This window comes from Alosa alosa, chromosome 18, assembly GCF_017589495.1.
Source record: "Alosa alosa isolate M-15738 ecotype Scorff River chromosome 18, AALO_Geno_1.1, whole genome shotgun sequence".
NCBI lineage: Eukaryota > Metazoa > Chordata > Actinopteri > Clupeiformes > Clupeidae > Alosa > Alosa alosa.
In genome coordinates, this window is record NC_063206.1 from 11,940,683 (window position 1) to 11,956,008 (window position 15,326).

The 15,326-nt window shown below is 46.9% G+C and overlaps 1 protein-coding gene across 1 annotated transcript in view; it reads left to right on the plus strand.

Moving 5' to 3' along the window:
- The window catches only part of peli1b (pellino E3 ubiquitin protein ligase 1b), a 36,617-nt gene extending 21,767 nt beyond the window's left edge, over positions 1-14,850 (plus strand). Inside the window, exons 3-8 of the mRNA XM_048269075.1 lie at positions 1,360-1,489; positions 2,999-3,100; positions 4,612-4,809; positions 5,200-5,388; positions 11,358-11,637; positions 11,742-14,850. Of these exons, the coding sequence (XP_048125032.1) occupies positions 1,360-1,489; positions 2,999-3,100; positions 4,612-4,809; positions 5,200-5,388; positions 11,358-11,637; positions 11,742-12,046 (1,204 nt within the window). The 3' untranslated portion in view covers positions 12,047-14,850. The remainder of the gene's footprint in view (positions 1-1,359; positions 1,490-2,998; positions 3,101-4,611; positions 4,810-5,199; positions 5,389-11,357; positions 11,638-11,741) is intronic.
- The last annotated feature ends 476 nt before the right edge of the window (positions 14,851-15,326 follow it).

Here is a 15,326-nt window from a genome sequence, read left to right on the forward strand (position 1 = left end):
GTGTGTGTGTGTGTGTGTGGCGTGTCGCGTGTGTGTCGCAGCGTGTGTGTGTGTGGCGATGTGTGTGTAATGGCGTGTGTATGCGTGTGATAAACGGCGTGTGTGCCGTGTGCTGGCTTGTGGCGTGCGCGATAATCTTGGCCAGCGTGTGTGTAATGTCTTGGCGTCTTGGCGTCTGCAACCTCCATTACTCCCGGGGGGGGGTCATGGGAAGGGTGATTACATTAGAATGTTGTTGTACTGCATACTTATACTCAGATCCTAGCCAAAGCGGAATGGTCATCTTCTATGCTATATGGCACTGCAGTCTTAGCACACACACACACACAGACTAATAGCCATGCAGGCAAAATTACGCAACATCAGAATGAGGCCTGCCCTTGACCAAGGAGTAATCACCCTACCCTGTCATCAACATGAACAGCAAAGCACTCTGTAGACCTGCGGTATGATTTGATTGATGAAGCATGAAGCAAATGGCTCCTGTATAGTTACTGTGTGTGTGTGTCGGCCGCCCAGCGCTGATGACTCAATTAAACAGCCAGACGAGTCGGGATGCCTTGGCCTCTGTGGTCCTCTGCCCTTAGCTGTCCGCCAGTGGCCCTAGCCCCCAGGTCTCCATGTGGAGCGCCAGGCTGGGCCTCGGGTGTGAGACCGCTGAGGCGCTCACGTCCACACCCCCCAAGGAGAGTCGGCCCCAAGGAATGCCTGGACAATTGTGTCTCTTTATACTCTAACTTAATACGGCTTTGCTCCATGAGTGGAGGCAGTTGTTTCCTGGTTAAGCTGCCTTGGCCTCAAGATAAATGTGTACACACACACACACACACACACACACACACACACACACACACACACACACACACACACACACACACACACTCTCTCTAGTTTTAATCATGAGCTGGTACAAACTCCTCGGGTGTGATGGTAGTGGGGCTTAAGAGGATTGGTTGCTTTCGTGACCGCTTTAAGCCCAGAGACAATGAAAGAGTCTGTAGGTGACTGATGACAAAAGCACACACACACACACACACACACACACACACACACACACACACACACACACACTGAATAACACTACTGTCACTGTCTTTCCTCACTGTCTTTCCTATCTGTGCTCCAGGCCCTATAGACACCCGACTGTTTGTTTTTGTTTGTTGATTCTATATGTTTGCTTTTGTGTTGTATCAGTAAAGTGTTCTACTGAATGAAATGGGACAGGTGCATGATGGCTGGGTTTGTGTGTGGGACTTGCCTCTGGCTGTTGTCTACTCTGGCTTATGTCAGGGATGGAGGTCTGTTTCTCATTTAATGGCTCTTTTTCTCCCTCTCTTTTGTGTGTTTTCACTTGCTCAGGTACAATGGCTCTTTGCCCAATGGAGACAGAGGGAGGAGGAAGAGTCGATTTGCTCTCTTCAAGAGACCCAAAGCCAACGGGGTGAAGCCCAGCACAGTGCACGTAGCATGCACCCCTCAGGCAGCCAAGGTACACACGCACCTGCGCACGCACGCACGCACACACACGTACACACACGTACAGACACTCACTCTCTCTCTCTCTCACTCACACACACACACACACACACACGCCACCTGAAAGACGACGACGTTACACACACGCACACACATAACGGCAGACACTCACTCTCTCTCTCTCTCTCTCACACACACACACACACACACACACACACACACACACACACACACACACACACACACACACACACAGTGTCCACACAAGGAGTGACATGCTCATACTAGTGCGATAAGTGTAGTTCATAGTCAGGGGTGTCAGTGATGACCTGCCAGCCCTTTAAATGGGCCACTCTGCTGTGGTCAATGTGGTGACCATGAATGCTGATCTTAATCACTGCTCCAGTCAGTGATGACGATAGACGTTATAGCTGCAGTTGGCAACATTTTTTTGATCATATTCACTGAAACCGACACTGCTCCTACAGAACAACACAAATCAGCCGGTTTTAGAAAAAAACTCCACTTAGAGCATGTTATTTGTTTTGCAAAAATCCTCAGCTCCCGGTTCTTCTGGTCCAATCAGAGCAGGGCTGTGTGAGATCTGACTGTCAATCACTGTCTGGTGCAGTCTGGTTCGCACTGACAAGCACAAACCCGATGAGGGGGTTCTCAGTGGTAGTGGGGGAGGGGCATGAGAGTTGTTAACATTAAAAATTTTGGCTAAGTACCCTCAACCTGTCAGACTTGCCAACTGCAGCTTTAATTTCTATCATGAGAGCTGTCTGCCTGCTACCGATCCTGCACACAAGCTTGTGTACCTCATGTCATATATCACAAGATGTATGTTTTGTCTTTGGAGGGTTGTAGTTAGTGAAGTTATTGCTGTGGACCTCTTGCAGCTGTCAGTGTCCATGTAAGAACCTGTGTCATAGCCATGTTTTTGGGTGTGTGTGTGTGTGTGTGTGTGTGTGTTTTTTAGAGAGTGGGAGTGGATGGGATAGTGATCACACTTGGAGCTTTTGGAGCTGGTGGTCTTTGTTTTCACACATCTGGACACAGTTTGACTGTATGAATGGTTCCTCTGTGGCCTGCCTCCACCCCCAACACACACACACACACACAGACTTTCTTGGTAGGACACTTGCATGTGTGCACACAGTACTGCACACTCACGTGAACATGCATGTGCTTGCTCCTAGTCTCACACACACACACTCACTCGCTCTCTCCTTCAAACCCTATAGTCTCACACGGTCCCGCACACGCGCACACACACACGCATGTTTCCTCAGCACCTCTGAATGTGCGGTCCTGTGTATAGTTGGGCTGAGCCCAGCAGAAGCTGCAGCTGGTCTCCATTTTATGCCCGTGCTGTGGAGTGCCTAGCAGCAGGCTACACGCGCTCACAAAGGGCTGGGCTGCCATTGCCATTCCACAAATCATCATCAAAATTTTGTGTGTGTGTGTGTGCATGGGCAATTGTCTTCTAACACCCGCTTGCACTGTTTTTCATCTACAGGCCATAAGCAACAAGGACCAGCACAGCATCTCCTACACACTGTCCCGAGCTCAGACGGTGGTGGTGGAGTACACCCATGACAGCAATACAGACATGTTCCAGGTACGGCTGCGCTCGCTGCCACTCAGCCCATGTCCACCCCATGGAAATGCCTGCAAAGACTTATTGCACAGAATCATTGACTTGACTGGGGTTATGATGACCTGTTGCTATGTGCAGCCAGTGTCGGCTACATAGCTCACCAACCTGTTCTGTTAAATCACGTGGGACGTGGTTTATAGCAGTATTCTTCCCTAAATAAGTATTTTTCAAGAACATTTCATGTCTGAACAAGTGGAATCGTTTCAGCCAGTCCAAAATGACTCCCTATAGGGCTGTACATGACTGGAGTCCTGCTTAGTGTTCAGGTTATGAGCATCCTGTTGGTGTATATTTTGGGAGCAGGACATTATCCCTTATTTATTTAGGTTTGTCACAGGGCAGCACTTCACCTAATCATAGAAGAAAGAGCAGGGCAACAGTGCCGGTCTGGGAGTCTCTTTTCTACTGAGGCCAGGGTGTGTTGCTAGGTATGCTTTTAGCACGACCTGAGGATGGACGTACGTGTGCTGGCAGTCTTATATCCACCCACTGAAAACCTATCCATGCAGCTTGTGCTGTTCTTTAAATAACATCTCGCCTCCATCAGCTGAAATTCCGCTAGAGATATTTTTCTCCCCTCCAACCATGGAGGTCTTTTACTCCATCTCTTACCATAGCTTTATTTTTCCTCTCTTTTCATAGGTATCATTATCTATCTTTATTCTCTCTCTTTCTCTCTCTCTCTCTCTCTCTCTCACTATCTATATATCTAAATATCTATCTATCTCTTCCTCTTCCTGTCTCTACCACCTTCTCTGGGATTAAATCAACCTAATGGGCACAGCAGTTAGCAGTGCCAAGGCACATACAATTATCCCATTATCCCGCTAAGAATGGAACAGCCCTGCTAAATTTAATTCTCTTGTCATGCTCCTACTGTCTGACACACACACACACACACACACACACACACACACACACACACACACACACACACACGAATACAGGCTTCACCTTGTCCCTTTGTGGTACCCTAGAGCCCGATTTGGTGTACTGATGCAATGTACATTCATGCCTACACAGTGACCGCACTGTAGCACTGACGTTATGACTGACTATGACTATGAATGGCCTCTAGTCTGCTTTCAAAGCGCTCCATGACTCACATCCGCAGGGTCTCCCTGACCTACAGACACACACACTCGCACTCATTAAGTGACTGGCTGCCATTTTGTTGCTCTGACGTTTTGTTGATGTGGCCTCTTGCATTGAAATGGAGTGCTGTTGGGTGGTGTTGAAGTATATCAGATGAAGTATGTGGGTGGAAGGTCTTGTACAGGAGCTTACAAGGAGCGCCATTGACTAGGCTCTTCAAGCTCAGCCAGTACCGATGCCAGTGAAGCAGTGGCTATATTGGTTTGTAACCTTCTCCATTCTCTATCCCCTTTTTATCTTTTTCTTTGTTTTCTTTCTGTCTTCCTCTCCTCCTTTCTTGTCTGTCTATCCATCTCTCTCTCTCCCTCGTCCTTCAGATCGGGCGCTCCACGGAGAGCCCCATAGACTTCGTGGTGACGGACACAGTGCCCGGTAGCCAGAGCAATGCTGACACGCAGTCGGTCCAGAGCACCATCTCGCGCTTCGCCTGCCGCATCATGTGCCAGCGCACCCCACCCTACACCGCACGCATCTTCGCCGCCGGCTTCGACTCCTCCAAAAACATCTTCCTGGGGGTAAGAAATGTTCTTTAGGGTGATGACTCATCGGGCAACCGTTTGAGTAATGTTCTTTGGCAATCACTATCAGGTCCCATGTGTTTAGATTCAGATGATCAATTTGCCTACTGATAAATATTGCTTGATATCGCAGGGAGTGTGCCAAACAACATTACTCAAAAACATTGCCTCACAGCATTGCTCAAAAAGATGCCTTGTGTGTCTTCAGCTTTAGAAGTCAGATCAGAAAATGAAGCAAGGGCCACTGGGAATTGTAGTTTGGTTCCCAAAAAGTGAATGAATACAACAACTTGGAAGCAGCATTAGTACTCTTTCAGCCCTGACTTTGCTCTGTCTCTCTCTCTCTTTCTTTCTCTCTCTCTCTCTCTCTCTCTCCCTCTCTTTCAGGAGAAAGCAGCCAAGTGGAAGACGTCGGACGGTCAGATGGACGGCCTGACTACTAATGGGGTGCTGGTGATGCACCCGCGGAATGGCTTCATGGAGGACTCCAAGCCCGGCGTCTGGAGGGAGATCTCCGTCTGCGGGAACGTTTTCACCCTCCGAGAAACCCGTTCGGCTCAGCAGCGCGGCAAGATGGTAAGAGCGCACGCACACACGCACGCGCGCGCGCACACACAAACATCATGCACTCTGGTCATCATTTTCCATATGAACACTTCATACATAAATACTTAATAGGCTATTAAGCCTGCTAGTGCAGGGAATTGCACCAAGACTGATCTTCACATGCATGCTGAGGCTCATAGCACATTTATTCTCAAGGGAGACACACAGCTTGCCCTTCCAAACATGTTAGAAACCCGCAGTGTTGGAGCCCATGGAGGTGCTGGAGACACTGGAAGCTGTGGTGTCCTAGCCAGCTGTTCCTGCATCTGTTCAGGGCCGTGAGACATTATGCGGGAATAAGATGTCAGATTTGTACATGGCAGAGAACCAGCACTTGGATGTGTATTCATTCAGGCTCCAAGGATAAAAAAAAAAAAATCAACAAGGCCGCTTGAAGAATGCACACATGTGCCAAGGCCCTACATTTTGTCTTGCAACAAACGTGGAGCTCAATCTGTGGATCTGCTGGAATTTTGATCAGGTCCAAAGTTTAATGGCTTCTTCCTTTGGACATGCTATACCTTTCTACCAAGTTCATGGAAATCGGGCTAGTCGTTTTTGTGTAATCCTGCTTACAAATAAACTGCGCCGGCAGAGCGTAACCTCTTTGGTGGCCTTGACCTGTCTTGTTAGACTTTAACCGCCCGCTCACCAGACAGGTGTCATTGCTGTCACATTGTTGCCAGGTTAAGTTTGTGCCACACCGTTACCTCGGTAACAGCAGAGAGGTGCCACATGGCTGTCGGCAAGTACGAAAGGCGATCCCTGTAAGAGAAGCCTCGGACAACCTCCTCATGTTCGTCAGGCCTGGCCACCAATCGGAACACGCCGTTACTCTGCCGGCTTCTACCCCAAAAGACAGTCAGTAGCGACCAGAAGGGAAAGAATTTTCCCATTGTGTTTGCTTGTGTGAGAAAGTAAACTTGTGTGTGGATGTTTGTTTTCTGTTTATGCGAATGGTTACATTACGCTGGGTTCACTGCACTGTCGCAGGACTGTGACCTCTGCAGAGGTACCATCTGATTGCTAAGTCCACACTTGTGGCTTGTTCCCAACGGCTCATTGGGCACTGTCAAAATATCCAGTTCATCGCCCCTGACTTCACTCCGCTGAACCACTGCAAAAGCAACATTGGATTTCCCTAATGTCACTACATTTCATAACATTGTTAGTCCCCCACCTCCCCCCATACACTCATATATAAAAAAAAAAATGATATTCTCAAATGCGTACTCAATTGGAGCATCTGGTCGCCTTTTCGAAGTACAGTCTTGTGTCCTCCTATTTTTGACTATTTTTGCTGTCAATCTCTTGTCTCCCTTTGTCTCGACCTGTTTCTCACCCGTGGGGTTGGGGTTGTGGACCGGGCTCGGACGAGGGGCGCCATGCTAATCTCAGTCATCACCAGCAGAGAAAACACGGCACAGACAACACCGCCGGCCGGCCGGCCTCGTACGCAGGCCTCCCAGTGTGCCCCAGAGGGGGCTTCACCAGACAGCAGCACAGGCCAACTCTAAGCCAAACACTGCTCTAATGCCAGCCCAAATAACATCACCACACACACACACACACACACACACACACACACCAACTAAACATTTACTCAGAGAGCACTTCTTAAACATCTTCCAAATACTCTTGGAATAATGCATTAAAGAATATGAATAGAGCAAGTGGGATGTTTTGTAGTTAGACATGCGTTCAGGTGTATTCTTCCGCTCAGAGGTTGGAACTTTCCCATTTCCCACTTTATGAACGCACCATTAAACACTAAAATATAGGGAGGGAGTTTGAGAGGGAAAAAGTGAAGAGGAAATCAACCAGAGCCCACATCCATACTGCTTGCTGTGCACTTCCAAATGGCAAAGTCCTTGTAAAGAGCTGCTGAGGAGGATTATTATTATCGGTAGTTTTTAATAGCCGCACACCTACACGGCACCTCTCTGCACTGCACTATACTGATTTCCGTTTTATCAACGGCGTAGCTATCTCTGCAGTAAACAGCCGTGGCATAATTAAGTCCTCATTTGATGATTGGAGGCAACTGGCTCTGCAGTTAAAAAAGGCACAGGCAGGTTTCGGTGGAAATGGAGCGAAAGCAATATGTCGACAGGGGCAGAGAAGGTTTAGCCTTCATTTACTCTCCATTGCGAAATTTATTTAGTCTCTTTAAGCCTACTAAATGCACACACCCACCCACACACACTTGAGATCATTCCATCACCTTGCCTAGCAGATTCCTGGCTGTTAACTTGCAGCTGAAAGAGTGGGGAGACACTCAGCGTGTGTGTGTGTGTGTGTGTGTGTGTGTGTGTGTGTGTGTGTGTGTGTGTGTGTGTGTGTGTGTGTGTGTGTGTGTGTGTGTGTGTGTGTGTGTGTGTGGTTCTGGATGAGTGACACATGAGTGCTGAGCAGTGGGAAAGAGCTAGCAGCAGTTTTCAAGCCTCTCCTACAGCTGCTGTGTCCTTCATGGACGAGGTCAGCCTGCCCTACACTTACACACACACACACTCACACTAACACACACACACAATGATAATACAAGCAGTTACACTTGCATAGCTTGATCAAAATACACAAACACATACGTTCATGAAACATCTACACACTCATGTAAATAGGGTTGGGTATCGTTTACTTATTTCGATTCCGGTTCCTAACGATTCTCGATTCTGATTTTTTTTTTTAAAGGCAGGGTCAAAAAAACTTTAGGATATTTTAAATGAGCTAGCTAACCAACGGTCTTTCTCAGGGTATCTGCACATTTTCCAAGTGCAAATTTAAAGACTTTTTAAGACCTTTTCAAGACATCTAAATGAAAATTAAGACTATACCACGACAAAAAGATATACAGTATATGACTGTTTATGCAATAGTTTTTCTCCCTACTAATTTTAACCCCCCACCCCATTTTGGATGTCTACAGAAGTTACCAAATATATAAGAAAAATAATTGTGTGTGAATTACCTTCACAGCTATAAATGCCCAATTTTAGGGTCTGGGCTACTTGCTTTTGAAGCTAGCTGTACATATTTGGTTTTGCTTACTGCTGAGGCTGACTGTTCTTCACCTGTGTCTGTAGTAGCCTAGGGCTACTTGCCAAAGACATGTGCACTGGACTGGATTCCCTTCAATATTTTTTTCAAAGTTAGACTAAGCTATTTACATATTTTAATAAGCCTACTTTATATAATTTACTATGTGCATCTATTGTCCAATATGCAGCACAGCAAATTAAAGTTAATCCACTACTTTACATTTTGCATAACAGTTGTATCTAAACCAACCAAAGCTTGACTGAAACATTGTAAAACCATTGACTTGTTTTAAATTAATTAAGAGACAGGTCCTTCTCGCATGATCCTGCTGAAAACTGCTGGTTTCATCTCAAGCACGCACGTATTATGAACGCAAATATTTTTTTTTTTTATGTAGCAGTCGCTGACATTTAAAAAATAAGCGGTTATATTTCACAACTTTTGCTAAGTAGGCCTAGCCTACTGAGAAAACGCTGTCAAGCAAGCTGCTGGCAGATATTACAGGTAGGCTATTATAACTTAGACAGATATTTTCTTCCCTAGGCTAGGCCAACAACACACGCTGGAAAGATGCAAACAGATCAACTTAACATATACAGTATTTCCTCCTGATTGCTAAGCACTGCACATAATTTGACCAGCAGTCTTCGCGTCCATAGTTTGTGAAACGATGCTGCGTCCGAGCAAAGACTTTAGATGCCAAGCGCAACTCCAAAAAGAAGAAACTATGTGGTTTAATATACACAACTAACACACTCCACCTAAAACCTGTGTACACAGTTATACCCTCATTTGATGCAGCCCCCCTCTCTCTCTCTCTCACACACACACACACACACACACACACACACACACACACACACACAGACAGGCTGCAGCCAGTGGGGCCCTTTGTCCTGCTCTCCTCAGTCCTACTCACGTGGTTCTCTCTCTATAACTCTGCGAGTGTACACACCAAGCTGCTGCAGTGTGTGTGTGTGTGTGTGTGTGTGTGTGTGTGTGTGTGTGTGTGTAAATGCACCCTCAGGGTGTCTGAAAAGTACAGCCTCTTTCTGATTAATGATTGCCCCTGCAGTAATTAAACGCCATGCACCCTCCTCCTGTGCACACTTAAATCCTGTGTGTGTGTGTGTACTAACCAGTGCAGACAAATGTGCTCAAACACACACACACACACACATATAGACATAGACGCTTACTTCGATACAATGAGGGGCAATGTGTGGGCAAATATGTGCCCATATATGTTTACTGTTGGCACGGCCAATATTGACAATTTGGCAGATGTTTGTGTATGAGGGTGTGGGGAGTGTGACGAGCTGTTTTGAAACGTGTGTGTGAAATGATTAGGCACGGCGGCAACAGCAGCAGCCATGTTTCTGAGCTCTGCTTTCGCTTGGTGTGTGTTTGAGTAATATCTCTTGTGGCCGTCCGGAGAGGAGCTTATTGGCCGGCTTTGTGTCGGTGTGAATGTTGGGATTGTCCTGTCCTGTGTGTGGGCAGCATGTGATGCTGACATCAGGATTGAGACACACACACACACACACACACACACACACACATACATTGTGCTCCTGTTGTTTGCATACAAACTCACCCCTCTTCACTGCAGGCCACGGTTCAACCCTATTCTAGAGGTGTGTGTTACTGCAGTACCACTGCAGTACCACACACACACACACACACACACACACACAGTCGCTCGCTCGCTCGCTCACGCACACACACACACACACAATCACGAGCACAAGCACAAGCACCCCAGGCTTTGTTCATTTATCCTGCACATTAGTGCTGAAAGGTGCCATTGTTTGATCACACACAACCCAAATGAATCCCAGCAGTGGTGCCTATGAGAACAGTGGCTCTGATTGAGAGTGGCTGGCCCACCGCTCCCCTCATAAATATGACAAAGTCCTGGGCTCTCTACGCTAGCAAGGGCAGCCGTGGCCCACTGGTTAGTACTCTGGACTTGTAGGGTTGCCGGTTCGAGCCCCGACCAGTGGGCCCTGAGCAAGGCTCCTAACCCCTCACTGCTCCCCGAGCGCCGCCGTTGAAGCAGGCAGCTCACTGCGCCGCGATTAGTGTGTGCTTCACCTCACTGTGTGTTCACTGTGTGCTGAGTGTGTTTCACTAATTCACCGATTGGGTTAAATGCAGAGACCAAATTTCCCTCACGGGATCAAAAAAGTATATATACTATATACTATACTATACTACAAAATGTACTGAGTATCTGAGGTGCCTCCATCACCGTATCTCTGATATTAAAGGGACTTCTCCAGAAAGGTTCTCCATAAACACACAGTCAACCCTAGTGACAACAGGTGAAGAGATCACCAAGAGAATGAGCTGGCTGAAGAGTCGTCAAAAGTGCCATTAGAAAAACTCTAGGTTGTTTTGGCTCGTCAGTTTAGAGCCAGGTATGATTCATCTATAAGACATTTTATACCAAGATACCAGGGTGTGTTACCAAGATACCAAAACATACCCAGTTTTCCCTGTTTCTTCCTTCCTTTGGACAATATGAAAGTCATTTTTAGCCTCCTGTTTATCGGAGGCAACATAAGAATTGGAATTTCTGTGCCACGCTGCCATCTACAGGCGGTAATGAGGAATTGCAGCCTGTAGTGCTTTTCAATGCTATTAATCCCTTTCTTGCCTCTTGGCTCAAGTCCTATCATTACATTGTTGTCTCACAAATGGAATTTGAACTTCTACACCCAACACTGTTTTTCACTGTTATTGTTACATTTAAGTATGATCGATTATTCTGTATGTAAAAAGTTAAACTCCTTTGTTACACTTCCTCCTGAATACAGTTATTTTCTTTTAATTTGAGAATACCCTCAGCATAATCTCTTAAGTAATTCAAACCACTCTCTCCCTCCCTGTCTCAGGTGGATAATGAGACCCAGGAGCTGGTGGATGGCTCGCTGATTGACCTCTGCGGCGCCACGTTGCTATGGCGCACGGCCGAGGGCCTGTCGCGCACGCCCACCGTCAAGCACCTGGAGGCGCTGCGGCAGGAGCTGAACGCGGCGCGGCCGCAGTGCCCCGTGGGCTTCAACACGCTGGCCTTCCCCAGCATGCGCCGCAAGGACGTGGTGGACGAAAAGCAGCCCTGGGTCTACCTGCACTGCGGCCACGTGCATGGCTACCACAACTGGGGAAACCATGATGAGAGAGGCAGAGGTGGGGGTATGGGCGGCATGGGGGGCATGGGGGATATGGGAGGAGGTGGCATGGGTGGTGGAGGAGGAGGGGGTGTTGGTGGCGGCGGAGGAGGAGGAGGAGGAGGAGGGGTCTGGAAGGGCGGGAGCGTGAGTGCCCCATGTGCCGTGCGCGGGGCCCCTACGTGCCGCTGTGGCTGGGCTGCGAGCCGGGCTTCTACCTGGACGCGGCGCCGCCCACGCACGCCTTCGCGCCTTGCGGCCACGTGTGCTCGGAGAAGACGGTGGCCTTCTGGAGCCAGATCCCGCTGCCCCACGGCACGCACACCTTCCACGCCGCCTGCCCCTTCTGCGCCCAGCAGCTGTGCGGCGAGCAGGGCTACATCAGACTCATATTCCAGGGCCCAGTGGATTAGTGCCCCGTCGCTCCAACTTCCATTTAATCTCTCTCTCTCTCACACTATGCATTTTTCTCCCTTCTCTTGCTCTGTTTCTCATCTGATCTTCCCTCCCTCTTTCAAGGGATCCCTGGTTAAACTATGCTTATAATTACGTGTACAGTATAAGCTAGTGACCTTTTTTTATTTTGTATTTTAAAAAACTACTACTGCTCGTCCATCGTTGCGACGCGGCAGGCGTTTTTTGGTCGGTGGGTGAGATTAAGCAAGACTCAGTCCGACTTTGGTCGGACTCTCTCTCTCTCCTTTTGAAAAATAATTTGCTTTCTCGTTTTTAAGTGACCTTTCTAGTGCTTTTTCTTATCCAGAATGAAAAACAAAGAGTATATTTTCAACTAAATACACACAGAAAATGACAAAAAAATAACCTTATAAAAAAACATGATGTCCCGTCCAGCAACCGATGCCTTGCTGGATTGATTTGTAAACAGTGTTCATTTACTAACAGGCCGCAAGGGGCTGTTTTGATCTTAAGTGATTGGATATCTGTATCGTCTATGACTCTTGTGTGTTTAGCAGACTCTCTCTCTCTCTCACACACACACACACACAGAACACTCTACTTGTAGCTCCTTTTGTAGAAAGCTGATGTTTTTTCCTCATTTACTGAATATGCCTAAAAATGAAATACTTGGTAACGTTTTTATTTAAAATAGCTGTATAAATGTTTATCAGATATAATCAGTTATTAGCGTGTCTTGGGGAGTTTTAGTTCCATGTTCCTCTTTTATGGTTTCATTTCTCCTTAATGTTTTTTTTTTTGTTTGTTTTCTTTATTTTGGCCTTTTTGTTGAATTCCTGTTTTGGGTCTTATCAGAGTATATATTTTCAACATTCTCTTGTAGCTGATGAATACTTATCAAAATTTATTTGTTTGTTTTTCTCTGTCGAGTTCAGTAGTGTGTGTCTCTCTCTCTCTCTCTGGCATTTGTAACACGTGTGTGTTTGCGTGTACTAAAATACTGTATCTGATGCATTACCATGGCATTTCTTTCCCATACTAAAGCAAGCAATAGAATCAGGGTTTCACACGGACGTCAGACTGTGGGGGGATTTGTAGCCCACAGTTAGTCCCTCAAAAGCCCCAGAAGCCTTCTGTTCAGTCTGCTTTCCCTTTAAGCACAGACCGAAACATTCAGCCCTGTCTTTACTCATTGTGTCCCAAATGGGGTGTGTGTGTGTGTGTGTGTGTGTATGTATGTATTTATGTGTGTGTGTGTGTGTGTGTGTGCGCGTGCGCGCGTGCGCGTGTGTGTATCTGTCTGTGTGTGTATGTGTTATGTGGCCTTAAATTCTGGCCACTCTCAGGCCCTGACTTCCAGGTTTCTCACCCCAACACCGTTACACTCCTGCTGGGGTGACCAGTGAGGAATTGTGACCTCTCTCTCTCTCGTCAGAATTCCACCTCTCCCTTAAAGAGATTCTCAGCTCTTCACCATTGTAAAAGCAGGAACTTTGTTTTCCACTCTGCTGTGGTTATTACTTAGATGGCTACAACTCAAAGCATGATAAATGCTTTCACAATAGACCTGCAAGTGAATGGCCCTTTCCCCCTGGTCATATGCTCAAGATTGCATAGAGAAATGGTTGGGTCAACTGTCCTGATCACAAGACCTGACGTGTTGCCTGAACTGATGACTTGTTCCTAGTGTCTGTTGGCGATGCTTGCGAAACATGTCATTTGGAGGAAATTAAATGGGCCTTAATGCTAATCTGCATTAAAACTCAAAGACCCTTTTTAAAAGATGAAACCTAAATATTTGCTCCTGAATGTAGTCTGAGTGATTGAGCTTGTGCACACGAGTGTGTTTGTGGACTTACACCCTGTACACATGGAAATGTAGTGAGTCTTATGACTCTCTGTGTTTTTCGCACATAGTGTGTGTGCACGTGATGTCTATTCATGTGTGAAGTAGACAAATGGGTGTTCTTTGCACAAATACACTCTGTGCTGAAAGTATGTGTGTGAAGTGATCAACACGCCGAACTTTAATGTAGACAACGTATTGCGTGTCTGTGTGGAACGCCTGTACAGACACACACCATACAAGTGTTTGTATGTGTGTATATGCCTGCCACCTTTCTGTGGACCAACGTGTGTGCGTGTGCGTGTTGACTATATGGGGTTGGTCCCAGAAGGAGGGTTTGGCCGCTGTACTGAATGTGAGGCAGAAACTCCAGCGCAGCATCCCCCCCAGCTCAGGGAGGAGCCCTCACCAGCCTGTGCTAAACCCCCCAAACCCCAACCCCACCCCACCCCCCACACACCCACACACACACAGAGCTGTCTTTGTCAAGGCCATCTGAGGAGGTGGCGCAACTCAAATTAAAGTAAATGCCACACCCCCCACCACATCACCATGTTCATGTTGTGTCTCACTGTGCTCTCTTTCTTGGTTCTTTGATCCAGTATTAAACGTGTTCAAGCTGACCTGTTCAAAGCACCGCGTGTTTCTCTTGGAAGAAACCTGTGCGCCAAGGGCTTTATTTTCTATGTCCTCCTGACTGTTGTGTTTGTCCCTCTGTCTTCTAAAGGCTGGCCTGAATGCATGAACCTCACCCCTCCGCCCCCTTTTACAGCAGCACAGTGTTTTTCTGTACCCCCACCCCACCCCACCCATGTCCTCTCCCCCACCTCCCGAAGCCTGCCTGACCTTCGCTCTGGAATTTTCCAATGCTTCACAGCAAAAAAAAGCTGAGAATGTTTTTGATTTTACCTGTTCTTTTTGTACCAACTTTAAACAATAAAGTTTTTAAAAGGATTCTGTGCATTTTGTGTGTCTTCTGTGTGCCAGGCTGCCAGCCTGTCTACAGATGTGGAGGTGAAGTAAAATATGGTGGCGTTGTGGGGGCAGATGGTAAAATGAAAACGGTCTCCAAGGACATTTAGATTCCATATTGCAGGGTTAACACAGCACAACCTCTAAAAGCAAATGTTCTTCTGAAAGCATGCAAATCAGAATTTTACATGATGATACTCTGAAACATTGATTTTCAGGGTTCTTTTTTAAGGTCTATTAGGCCCATTTTGATTCATCCCCAGTAATGATGCCATTGTTATGTAAACAAGTATCTGTTCCACCATGTCTTCAGACCCTCTTTAAGGAATGACAGGTTGTTGTTGCTGCAGGTAGCTGGTTTAATGTAGTCTTTTCTCTTGCATCCAGCCTTGACACACACATCCCAGTTTTTACAGTCTACATACATCACATGTGCACCTCTGAGTAAGAAGTATTCT